We start from the raw sequence: 12,826 nt of genomic DNA on the forward strand, positions 1-12,826 counted from the left end.
TGTAGGACTGCTGCTATGGTGTGAATGTCCCCCTGAATTTGTGTGTTGAAACGTAACTGCCCATGCAATCATATTAAGAGGTGGAGCCTTGGGGTGATTAGGTCAGACTAGGATCTGCCCTTGTGAATAGGATTAGTGGCCTTACAAAAGGGCTCCAGGGAACTAGCCAGCCCCTTTTGCCCTTCTACCTTCTGCCATATGAGGATAAAAAGAAAGCCTTGAGCAGACACTGAATCTGCTGGTGCCTTAATCTTCGACTTCTCAGCCTCCAGAATTATGAGAAATACATTTCTGTTCTTCATAAATTACCTGGTCACGGGTATTTCATTATAGCAGCAGAAACGGAGAAAGACAAACATCAAGTATTGCTCTCCACAGCTCAAGGGTCTTGACCCCCTCCCAGCCCCTGCCCAAGCAGAGCCACCCTAGACAAACACACACTCTAAGTAAAATTGAGCTGTCATTCGTCCTGCAGATTCAACTCTGAAGCAAGTCCCCAACCTCAGAGCCTCTGCTGAGCTGACCTTTCCCTCTGGCTTTAGGAGGCTTCCTGCTCCTCCTTGGGTCTCACCTCTGGCCACTGCCTCCTGGGGCCTCAGAAGGGGATGACTGGACAGGAGAGGAACAGCAGTCAGCATGCACTCACCTGCGCCTGCTCAGTCATCCACCAGTTGGTATTCTACAGACTACACTGTCCCATGTGCACTGTTAAATATTCAGGTGGAGTTGGGTTTAGCAGCAGATTTCCACTTAATCTCCTTTGAGTGTTTCAGGCCCTCAGGAGAGCTCCTGGGATAACTCTGCTCTGGCTGCTACCCTCCTCTCAGTCTGTGTCTAGCCCTATCTCACTGGTGGGGAGGGCTCCAGGCTCTAGCCCACCCCGGCCTCCCTCTGGATACCAGGGAGAGGGTGGAGGCCTTAACCAAGGTCAATGACACAAATGCAGATTTGGGAAGGGGATCAAATGATGCAAAAGCCTCAGAGAGGCAGCTCTTGCCGTTCATGCTGTGTCCCAAGGATACACAAATGAAGGATGGGGACACTCTACAGTGTTACTCTGACCCCTGCCTACCTCCACTTTCTCGATCCTAAATAAGCAGTCAGAGGGGATGCCCTCAGCCTTTCCTAAAATCCCAGCAGGAAGATGACAGCAGCTCCGAAGAAAGAAGTGTCCAGGAAGGCACAGGGCCCAAGTAGCAATTAAGCATTTTTCGTGTGTCCATAGGGTGGCAGACTTATTTCCACAAATGGAAGCGCTGTCCCTCTAAACCTGTTACTGAGTCTAACGTTTGGGGATTGCAGCAGAATGGTCCCCATCTGCTTTGAGGAGTAGCCTCTGAGTCGCCCATCTTTTCCACTTCAGCTCCCCACGCTGTCCCCACTTTAACCACTAGATGGTAGCAGACACCACCAGTTGGTGAGGAAAGTGTTGGCGCCAAATAGGAGGTAAAGGCTGCATTTGAAGGTTCCTCCCTGTCTTGAAGCTATGTCAGTTTCACCTGTTTCTAATTTAATTTAATTTAATTTAATTTAATAATTCATTTTTCTTATAGATACATTCTTATAAGTAAATTATTTTTATATTTATGAAGAACATATTCCTGAATATAAAGAACACTCACAAATGTATTGTTCTTAACCTCCCCAGCCTCTGCTGTCTCTGCCCTTTTGTCTCCAGTAATAGGAATGGGGACCAATTCTACATTCCTCAAAATTCAGATAATAAGAAATGAGAATTGGTCTTACTCCCAAGCCAGTACAGAAGAATGTGAAACTAAGACACAGAAGACAAATACAATAAAAAATATATCTAAGAAATTGCAAAGGGGACAAAAACAAAAATAACAACAATTAGCATTGATGGACAGGCATCTTGGCTTACTCCTGTAATCCCAGCACTTTGGCAGGCCAAGGCAGGCAGATCACTTGAGGCCATGAGTTCGAAACCAGCCTGGGCAAGAAAGCAAGACCCCATCTCTACAAAATAAAAATAAAAATATAAATTAGACAGGCTTGGCCAGGTACAGTGGCTCACACCTGTAATCCCAGCAGTTTGGGAGGCTGAGGCAGGCAGATCACTTGAGGCCAGGAGTTCAAGACCAGCCTGGGCAACATGGCTAAACCCCATGTCTACTAAAAATACAAAAATTAGCTAGGCATGGTGGTGTGTGCCTGTAATCCCAGCTACTTGGGAGGCCGAGGCACAAGAATCACTGGAACTCAGGAGACAGAGGTTGCTCTGAGCTAGATCATGCCACTGCACTGCAGCATGGGCAAGAGCGAGACTCTGTCTCAAGAAAGAAAAATTAGCCAGGCTTACTGGCACAAAGCTATGGTCCTAGCCACTCAGAAGACTGAGGCCAGAGGATCACTTGAGCCCAGGACATCGAGGCTGCAGTGAGCTATAACTGTGCCACTGCACTGTAGCCTGGGTGACAGAGAAAGACCCTGTCAAAAAAAAAAAAAAATGCATTGACTCTTAACCTTTCCACTTGGTATGACGTACAATTCCAAACTGCACATCAGGATTTGCATAATGGGCCAGATGCAGTGACTCACACCTGTAATCCCCTTGGGAGGCCAAGGCAAAAGGATTGCTTGAGCCCAGGAGTTTGAAACCAGCCTGGGCAGCATAGTGAGACACCATCTCTACAAAAAAGAAAGAAAGAAAGAAGAAAAGAAAAGAAAGAAAGAAAATTAGCCAGTCATGGTAGCACGTGCTTGTAGTCCTAGCTACTTGGGAGGTTGAGGTGGGAGGATCATTTGAGCCCAGAAGTTCAAGGCTGCAGTGAGCTATGATCATTGATCATGCTCCTGTACTCCAGTCTGAATGACAGAAAGAGACCCCCTCTCTCTTAAAAATAAGAAAAGAAAATATGAAAATGGGTCCAATTAGTAGGTTGGTGCAAAAGTAATTGTGGTTTGCCATTACTTTTAATGTACCACCCTAATAGATAATGAACAGCAATTGGCATGTTAGTGAGCACCACGGGGTGTCCTGGTGCCTGCAGCCACCTTCACCTGCCCCCTGCTGCTCTGAGACAAGACCTTGCCTCATCCAGGATGGCTCTGCTTGCAGAGAGGAGCACAGTTTAGAAAGGATCCCACAAAAGTCCACCAGGCAGCAATCAATGGTACCTCGAGAAAAGCTATGACTATCAAAGGACAAGTCATGGTTAAAATGGAATCCTGGACATGGGAAGGAACTTTATATCCAAGGCCTGAGCCTGAAACCCAAGGAGAAAGAGATTCATGGGCTGCAAGAAGGCCCCAAGTCACCACAGCAGGTGACAATGTCCATAAAAGGAGACAAAAACAAAAAACAAAGAAAGGACCTTGTTGGGGGGCTGGCCTGGCTTAAGTGGGTCCTGGAGTAAAGACTGTCCTGGGCATCCCCCAAGCAGGGAGGGTTGATGGATGGAGAACACACACAGAGCCAGCCCTCAGGGAGGGCAGGAGCCCTCCAGGCCTCAGAAACCACAGTCTTCCTGGAGGCTTCTGGGAAATAGAATGGAACATGATGTGCTTTCCTATTGTATGTTACATTTTTCTGGACTAAAAATTGAGGAGCAGAGGAGACAGTGAGACCAGGAAGCTACATTTAGAGGAAGCTACCAGTCTCTGGGTTAGGATGGAGGGCTCACATCCTTGCCAGCTCCATTAGTAATGTGAATTTCTTCACTCCAGGCACACAGTGGCCTGGTGGGGTCAAATATTTGACCTAAAACAAATGGGACCAAATTTCAAAAATGAAAGTTGCAGCTGGTCCCTGCTAAGCGATCTCAGCAATGGACTTTCCAGCTCATGCCAGCTCACAGCCCCTTCCTGCCCCCAACTCTTCCGAGCAGCGCACCCCCTGCCCAGAGCCCACAAGGCTGCCTCTTATCCTTTCTTCAAAAAGACCCTGAAATCCACTCTTTCCAAAAGATAGACCCTGGCTGGGTGGGGGAGGGGAGGAATACCAGTCACACTCCTCCCCAACCTGGACACAACCTGGTCCTTGCCTTCCTCCCCAGGTTGCCACAGAGGCATAGGCCCTGGCCGAAACCGACAGCGGGAACACCGTGCCATACATCTCAGTTCAGTTTGTGCTTTTATTCTGAAGCCAGCAGGTTGGTGAGTAGTTGCCTTCCTGGTCTGAAATCAGTGCCCTTTTCAGCCCCTGCCCTGCTCCCCGTCCCTTGCTCCCACCCCAATCTGGACAGAGGACTGCCCTCCTCAAAGTCACCAACCTGCTCTCGGGGCTGATGCTTGGAAAGGAGCTGTTTAAGGAAACGCCCTAATTGCCTTCTAATATGTCAATATCAGATTAGATTGAACCACCACCATTTGCATTTTAATGGAAAAGCTGTGGGAATTGGGGGCTTCAGTAGTTAACTGGTAAGGTGTGGTAAGAGGGGGCCTCAGAGGCATGACAATTCTAGCAGAAGGTCACAGGCCACAGACCACAGGCTGGCTGGGACCAGAGTCTTCAGGGGACTGACTGACCTCCCTGGGATCCCTACACCTGCCTTAGGGTGACTGTCTGCTGCCCTCTGGGAAGGGCCAGTCTTGAGTCTGTGGTCTAAAACTAAGGAGCTAACCAATCAAGGGAAGATGAACGGCCCACAGATTGGTCCTCACAGACCACATAAAGGACCTGAGGGTCAGGCCAGGACCTGGGACTCAGCAATGCACCCAAGAGCCTGTGCCCAGGAATGTCCAATTCAGACCGAGGGGTACATGTGGGGAGAGGGGGAGGGCCCAGGAAGGAGAGCAGGCCCCGGAAGGGAGGGGAGGGGGAATGTCCTCTCTGCCATTTACCACCTCTCTGGCAGCCTAAGCAGGGAAGGGAACCAGGCTGGCCATCTCTCACATCACAGCTTCAAGCTGGGACATCCTCAGGCCAGCCTGGGGACCACGTCTTGATGGGAGGTATGTCTGCCCATGTGCATATGTGTGTACTAGGCAAGAGAGATCAAGGTAGTCAGTGTAGGGACTGGGAGACTCATGGGAGCTGGGTTGCATGGCAGAAATAAAAATCCAGGCAGTGCTCAGGAAAAGGATGGCGGGTATCCTGAGACCAGGCAAGCGCCTAAAAATTGATGTTCTTCAAGTCCATGGAGCAGCGGTACCTGCCGTCTGGGAACCTGGAGCACAGCAGGTTGGGTGAGCAAGGACAGGTATGGTGCTTGCGTTTCCTAAAGAAGGGGACCTAAGGAGAGAAGAAAGCAACACCTTCACCAAAGGGACGTTGGTGGGCCTCCTGGCAGCAGTCTCTGCTCAGTCCAGGGCTGGCAAATGTCTCCCCCCTAGCCCACTTCTCCATTGCACCTAGCACAACAAGAATAGCAATTAGAGATGAGAAAACTGAGGTACAGTGTGGCTAAGCAATACGCCAAGATCACACAGCTAATTTGTGGAGGAGCTAGGATTCGCACCCAGGCTACCTGGCTCTGGAGACTCAGCACACATGTGCCTGCACACACACACACACACACACACACGCACACATACGTCCATTGATTGAATGTTTGTTGCTCATCCATTATGGGCTCAACACCTTGGTGGGTGCTGCAAGTGCAGCGGCGAACAGGACAGCCACCGTCTCTGCCCTGACTCACACGCCGGAGGAGTGCTAAACCACTGGGGTATCCTCAGGGAGGAGTTAGGAGCATGGGCCCATTGTCAGACTGCCTGGCTTTTATTTAACCACTTCCCAGCTGTGTGACAATCAACAAATCATTTGACCTTTCTCTGCCTCAGCTTTATCATTTGTAAAATGGGTTAATAACAGCACCTACCACATATGGTTATAAAGAGGTTAAAATGACAAAAAGGACCCAGTATGAAGGGTGGCATGCAGGAAGCATTCAGCATTAGTTTTTATTACCACTGTTGTCTTTATTGGGAATATGGATCTGGAGCTGAACCACCTCACATTCCCCAAGGTTACAAGGACTGCCACATTGTCCGGCCTCATTCACCACTCTCTAGCCCCTCTTCATCCTGGGACAGGAGGTTGGGCGGGGGCTGTGACTGGGAGAGAGACTGCTGGAGGATGCTCTGTGCCCAGATGAGCACCAAGCCGGGATGCAGGTAAGTCCCCGAAGAGCAGGAAACATGCCTGAGTCCAGGTGTAAGACAGCTGGTAAGCCCGACAGCCTGTGCTCAGGAATGTCTAATTCAGACAGTGGGGTACATGTGGAGAGAAGGGCAAGACCCAGGGAGAAGAGCAAGTCACCTGAGAGCCTGTGGAAACGCCCTAATTGCCTTCTAATAGTCAATGTCAGACTAGATTGAACCACCACTATTTGCATTTTAATGAAAAAGCTGTGGGAATTGGGAGCTTCACTGGTTCACTGGTGAAGTGTGGTAAAGTGGCTCCAGTGAGGCAGTGCAACGGGGAGGCTGTTCCTGAAGGGAGTTTCCTTCAGAGCAAAGGGCATGTGACATCCTTCCCAAATCTGAATTCATCAGATCCCTAAGGGACATTAGAGGCAGTGAGTCTGCTCCACTCATTGTATATGTGTGGCCCAAGAGCAGGTGAACTAATTTGTCCAAGTCCACACAGCGAATTAGGGGCTGGGAATGCCCAGCCTGTCTAACAGCCTATGAGATCAGTGGCACCCCTCCACCTGAGGCTGCCCCTTCAAAAACAAGGCGGCAATGCCCAACATCCGTGAGGTATAACTAGAACTGGCGTCGGAAAACTGCAGTTCCAGTCCCAGCTCTGTCTCATTGGCTGTGTGCCTTGAGCAAGTCACGTGAGTTTGCTTGTCCGTCAGTTTCTTCAGCATTGCCCAGGGTTGCTGTCAGGATCAAATTAAGATCAGCGATTCTCCAACCTGTGCTAGAAGTTTGTAGGTGGATCATGTCAGGCCTTGTACAGATAAATGTACAAATGTGTTATCTGCAGGGCACTAAGCAAGGTGGGTGCCTGTTGGTGGTGGGGACACAGCAACCCCATAGCCTTCTGCTTCCCCTTGGACATTCAGGGGCTGGATCAGGGCTGCATCAGCTGTCAGAGGAGGGTGAAGTCCTCTGGAGCCACAGCCTCCCTAGACTCCCTCTCTGGAGCCAGCCTCTCCAGCCTTCGAAGCTAGAGCAAGGCCCCAGGACCTCACCCTCTGCTCCCCGCATGGCCCACCCACATGTATGCACCCATGCAGTGTCTGCACAGTACCTTGTGGCTGCCGGGGTGGCAGTCCTCGCCTTCCCGCCCCAGTGGGGTACACATCCGCAGCCCTCGAAGCCACAGGCTGATGGCACAGCAGGTGCCTGCCCCACACTGGACATCCCGCTCACAGGCCTGCAGGTGGGAGAGAGAAGGGAGCAGCCCATTAGTGCACCCAAGAGAAAGCAGAAGGGAAGGGTAGATCCGAAAAGCCCTTATCAGGATGGAGTGAGAAGAGGCTGAGAGTATCACCCCTGGCCTTAGCCTAACAGAACGCCCTGGGCCACGCTTTATTGCCCTTCTCCCCTCATGGCTAGGCTCAGAGCTCAGGAGGGCATTGGATCTGGATCTGAGGAAACTTCCAAGCTCCTCGAGGCCGCTCAGAAAGAAGACAGTACTCCTTTTCTGACAAGGCTGGGGGTTAGAAGGCATAGCTTTTCTAGGGCTGGTAGACGCTCAGTGGATGCTGGTGGAACTGAATTAATTAGAATTCTCAGAGGTGGGAGGGACCCTGATGGCCCAAATTCCTGGATGGTCAGTGCTGAGCTGCCCTGGTCCAGGAGTCTCCAGCCCTGACTGCACTGTGGTCAGTGCCTCCCCTCTGCATGGAGGCAATCCCACCCTGGCCCTCAGAGACCCAGCCTCAGCCAAGGGGCCAGCACCCCAGAACAGGTGCCTCTCCCAGGGTCTCTCTGCTGACTTCCCTGATCCCCAGAAAGGATCGCAGAACAGGGGCTGAGCAGCCCTGCCTGGTTTGGGAAAGGTGCCATTTGTAAAGAAGGCCACCTAAGCTCATGTTAAATAAAAGCCAGGGCTAGGGAAGACAGAACTCTTAACTGCTCCAGACTCAGGTGGGGACCCGCTGAAGAAGCATCCACACTTTCCATTCTCAGAGATGCTATGTGGCTTTTCTGAGCTAAAATGCAAAGCTGGGTTTTGGATCACTCTTCACCAATAAAAGCCTATGGGCACCTTCAGGCTGCTGCGTGGGACGTAGCGGGACCTGGAAGCCCCTACTTGCTCAGGCCCAAGAGGGAAAAAGTGGATGTCAGCTCAACGGATCATGCAGAGGAGTTACGGGTGGCAGGTACCCAGCTGTGCCTGTCTCCAGCCCAGCAAGGGCACATCTCACACCCAGCCAGTCCCCAAAAGCTCAGGGTTGGGGTAAAGGAAACCCCAGTTGACTCTTCTTCTCCCATAGGGGTGGGGCATTGCTGTCCCACTCTCGGAAGAAGGGTCATAAAGCCTTGGATGTGGGGACAGCTACAGTCCAGGGAGCAGGGGAGTGTAGAGGTGGTGGAGCCTGGGCTCCTGCTGAGAGTCAGAAGTGGGACACCAGCAGGACATGGAGGATGTGGGGAGCCTGGGGGTTCCTGACTTCCCCTTACTGCCCTGTTCTAACTACTCATCTGTCTTTCCTGGGTTTCCCCTTACCTAGGGAAATGCACTCTTTATTGTGCTTTTCACTATGAAAATGTTTGCCTGCCGCTCCCAGATCTGCCTGCCCTGCTGCCACTCTGAGCCAGTGCTGGAGCTGGCACGGGTGGTGAGGCAAGTCCAGCATCCAGGCCAACCACGCTGCTCCTGCCCCCACCGCGCAGCAGCCGGGGCTTCTCTCCGTTGTTCTTGCCCTCCCAGAATTTCAAGCTACCCCATAGAAGGGCAGCCTACAGTGTAAACACTTCGCCTTCACAGATATTTTTATTTTTGCTTTGGATCTCAAAAGCATTTGACTTGCCTTTAATATTTGTTCTTTCGAACTCAGTCTTTTTCCTTTAAAAGAGAAAAGAAAGAATTTGTCCTTTCGGTGAATAGTAAAATTAACCCAATTCCAGGAATTGCTTGGTATTTCTCTACATTTCCATTATCCATGTAAAAAGCTGGTGGAGGCTGAACTAAAAGTTAGTTTCCCTGCTCCCCCTGACCTTTTTTTCCCAGTGGCTTTTATATGGAAAGCTCTCAGGTAAAGCATTGCTTTCTGCTTTAGTAAGAATGGTCCTGCTACCATAACACATCATGCACCCCTATTTGAAGGTGGTTCGAGGTAAAGGCAAACTTCCGAGAGAAAACTATGATCTGAATATTTTGAACCAATTGGACAGTGCCCATATGCTGAGCCTCTGCTTTGAGACTGGATTTCTACTTGTTATCTGAACACTTGCTTTGGGGTACACTCAGAATGTTATTGTCACCCATATTCCTCTCAGAACTAACTGGGCAGGCACAGAGTGAAAGAATTTCAAAGATATCCTTTCTAAGCAGAGGTTAAATTTATACAATAGACGTTTATAAGCTTATCACATTTAATTAAGTTTACTGCCTTTAATTAAGTCAACATGCTATGTAAATTAATATTAATATTAATATGTGAACCAAACCATAAATAAAAATTAAAATTCACACAAAAGATAAATTAAGGTTTGCCAATCCACTTTATAAAGGAATTCCTTATTACATAACAGGAGTCTTCATTTTACCAAAGGACTGAACTTCAAAATCTTCAATGCTCTACTAATGCATTTAAAACAGGATTTGATTCATACACAGCTTCTCAAAAGCAGATCCCATTTAGTAGAGTGAGATCTAACTAGTCTGAAAATCACATGCAATCCCTCTCTAAAGTGCTGTCTAATGCATAACTCCCCATTCCCTTTGGTTCACAGTGTGTTGAGCCAACAGAGTCTCCTGCATGGTTCCTGGGCTTACAACCTGTGCAGACCCTGACATCTTCCCAAAACCCAGGGCACAGAGAATGTTAGGCGACTTACCCCTGTGATCACAGCACAGTCAGACACAGTTACTAGGAGGAGCATGATTGAGACTTGCATGGCACCTCTCATGGTCACTTGGGGTGAAGATAAAATACTGCCTGCTTGGATGCCTCTCGCTTCCTCCCGCTCAGCCTTGTGCCCGGCAAGCTGGGAAGGCCAGGCTCTCCTGCATCCCCCGCCTCCTCCCAGATGTTTACACTCAGGATCCAGGGCTGCCTGTGGATGCCTCATCTCTGCTTTTCCCTTCTCCAACACCGATGTTACTCAGATGATCTCAGAAGCGAAGATGAGACCTGAATCTCTAACAACATCAAATCAACATCAAAACCAATAAAAATGGATATTTCGGGGGCTCTGACAGTTGCTCTAACTCTCCCAAGAACGCAGTGATTCAGACAGTTACGTACATTTCACTCGATGTTCTTTTCTGCCTCTGGGTATCCTTCTATCCTACTTGGGGCAGAGGAAAGGCTCTGGTAATGAATTAAGGGATTTGCAGCATAACCATTTATCCTTCCCTGCACCAAACTATGCAACATACAGGATTATTGGTTCCCTCACACTCACACCAAGAATTATCTAGGCATTTACCATGGGCTCAACACAGAGGTAGCTGAGAAGACAGAAGAGGGTGAGGCGGTATCCTTATTTCTCTGAAAGGTTAAAATTACAGCAAGGAGACATAAGACAGTGAGGAAAAAAAAGACCAGGCTTGTGAGGCTGTTGCTCCTAAGTGACACACACATAAGGATTTGCTCTCTCACGGGTTCAGGGTGAACACCAGCAAGTGTCCCTTGGTACAATGACCTAAGGGCAGAAAGCCAGCAAACACACAGGGCACACCCTCTCCCAGTACCCTGCAGAGCCGAGTTGGTATGGGCTGTGGCTGAAAGGTACTAGAGCCACACCACTGGCCTTCCAGGTTTAGGGGTGAGCATGAGAGGGGCCTTATCTGTGAGTGTACAAACACGGTGGGCTCACATGTCAGTCTGGTGGGAAGTTGACTTTGGGGAGGGCACCTCCTCCTGCGAGGGAAGCCCCTGACCCCAGCCCTCTCTGGGTCAGAGGACCCAGAGAGAACTCCCAGTCCTTTGTCAGATGATCTGCCTTCTCTCCACAATAATAAAAGCCAACATTTCCCAAGGTATGTGTTGCAATATGTTAATACACAAATAAACAAATCAAAGACGACTACAGTCAAAAATTTGGGAAACACAAACCAGCTTGGTTTTTGCAGAACTTTTCAGGGCCTTTCATGTGCTAACAAGTGTTTGAAACACCAAGTGGGAAATGCAGTTTGTAGTATTTCACAAACAGATTCATCCGCAAAACTTTTCTCGTCAAGTGTCACATGGGTGTAGGGTTTCCACATAGAAATGTTGACAGGCCTTTATGAGTGCAGAGAGGAAGACTAACTAGCACGGGGGCTGGGAGCTAAGCCCCCAGAGGCAGCTACTTTGACTTTAGATCGATGGTGTCATGACCTTGAAAATATTGCTAATCTCTCCAAGCCTCAGTTTTCCTATCTATAACATGGCGGTAAGAATAGCATTTACATCATAAGATATTGTGAGTATTCATCTATGTATTTACTCGTTGACTATATTTATTGAGAGCCTACTGTATTAAAGGCACTGTTCTTAGCACTGGGAATACAGTGGTGAGCAAAACAAAATCCTGTCCTCATGTAGTTTCGACTCTAGTCAAGGAGACGGGTGATAGACAAATAAACAGATTTGTAATAAAACGGCCAATTTTGCTAAGCACTGTTAAAAAGGAAGGCAGGGGGCCAGGCGCAGTGGCTCAAGCTTGTAATCCCAGCACTTTGGGTTAGAAGGTAGAGGTAGGCGGATCACTTGAGGTCAGGATTTCAAGACCAGCCTGGTCAACATGGTGAAACCCCGTCTCTAGGAAAAATACAAAAATTAGCCGGCTGTGGTGGCTCACGCCTGTAATCCCAGCTACTCAGGAGGCTGAGGCAAGAGAATCACTTGAACCTGGGAGGCAGAGGTTGCAGTAAGCCGAGATCATGCCATTGTACTCCAGCCTGGGCAACAAAACAAGACTCCATCTCAAAAAAAAAAAAAAAAAAGAGGGCAGGGAAGGCAATAGACTTTGACAAGGGGTGTTATTTTAGATGTGGTAAGGGTCTCTCTGAGAAGGCACTTGTGCAGATTACTGATAAAGTGAAGGAATGAGCTGGACAGAGCCTGGAGAAAAAGTCAGTGCAAAGGCCCTGTGGCAAGGCTTCTTGGCCAGTTCCAGGGGAAGCAAAGAGCAAGGTGAGCCAGGGGACGGGATGGGAGGGGATGCAGTTGGAGCAGGAGCCAAAGGCCAAATCCAGCCTGCCTGGTGGGACATGGCAGGAACCTGACTCCAAGAGTGATGGAACACTTGGAGAGTTTGGAACAGGGGCGAGGCAGGATCTGATATACATTTAGATTTTTTTTTAGAGACAAGGTCTTGCTCTGTTACCCAGGTTGGAGTGCAATTGTGGCTCACTGCAGCCTGGAACTCCTGGACTCAAGCGATCCTCCGGCCTCAGCCTCCTGAATAGCTAGGACTGTAGACACACATCGCAGCACCTGGCCTGATTCACACCTTGAAAGGATCCCTCTGACTGCAGGTGGAGAGTTAAGTGAGAAGATGCATGTAAAGTGCTTACCACAATGCCCAGCACACAGCAGCATTTGAGACCAATTGACAATTTTTACTATAAACATATGAACTTGTATGCTTTAATATAAAATTCTCCTGGGAGGTGAGAATCAAAATAATGAGTCTGTAAGGCCCACCTGTACACTGTGACACTGGGCTGGGCTGGTGACAAAGAACCAAGAGACCACCCCAGCCTTGGAGGACCTTCCACTCTGGGAGAAAAGCTACCTAGGAAGGAGGC

The 12,826-nt window shown here is 49.3% G+C and overlaps 1 protein-coding gene across 1 annotated transcript; it reads right to left on the reverse strand.

Moving 5' to 3' along the window:
• Positions 1-4,076: 4,076 nt before the first annotated feature.
• Positions 4,077-10,080, reverse strand: PROK1 (prokineticin 1). The gene is made up of 3 exons (XM_011948059.1): positions 9,925-10,080; positions 7,166-7,291; positions 4,077-5,194 (listed from the first exon to the last, which is right to left on the reverse strand). Exons 1-3 carry the CDS (start codon positions 9,994-9,996, stop codon positions 5,075-5,077), a joined length of 318 nt encoding a protein of 105 aa, XP_011803449.1. The 5' UTR covers positions 9,997-10,080; the 3' UTR covers positions 4,077-5,074.
• Positions 10,081-12,826: the final 2,746 nt, after the last annotated feature.

This window comes from Colobus angolensis, unplaced genomic scaffold, assembly GCF_000951035.1.
Source record: "Colobus angolensis palliatus isolate OR3802 unplaced genomic scaffold, Cang.pa_1.0 Scaffold273, whole genome shotgun sequence".
Taxonomy (NCBI): Eukaryota; Metazoa; Chordata; class Mammalia; order Primates; family Cercopithecidae; genus Colobus; species Colobus angolensis.

Excerpts from the sequence above, each read along its gene's own strand:
- PROK1 (XM_011948059.1), bottom strand. The coding sequence starts at position 9,996 with ATGAGAGGTGCCATGCAAGTCTCAATCATGCTCCTCCTAGTAACTGTG. Across the intron at positions 7,292-9,924 it reads ACTGTGCTGTGATCACAGGG|GCCTGTGAGCGGGATGTCCA; the intron begins GTAAGTCGCCTA and ends TCCCACCTGCAG. Across the intron at positions 5,195-7,165 it reads GCCACCCCGGCAGCCACAAG|GTCCCCTTCTTTAGGAAACG; the intron begins GTACTGTGCAGA and ends TTCTCTCCTTAG.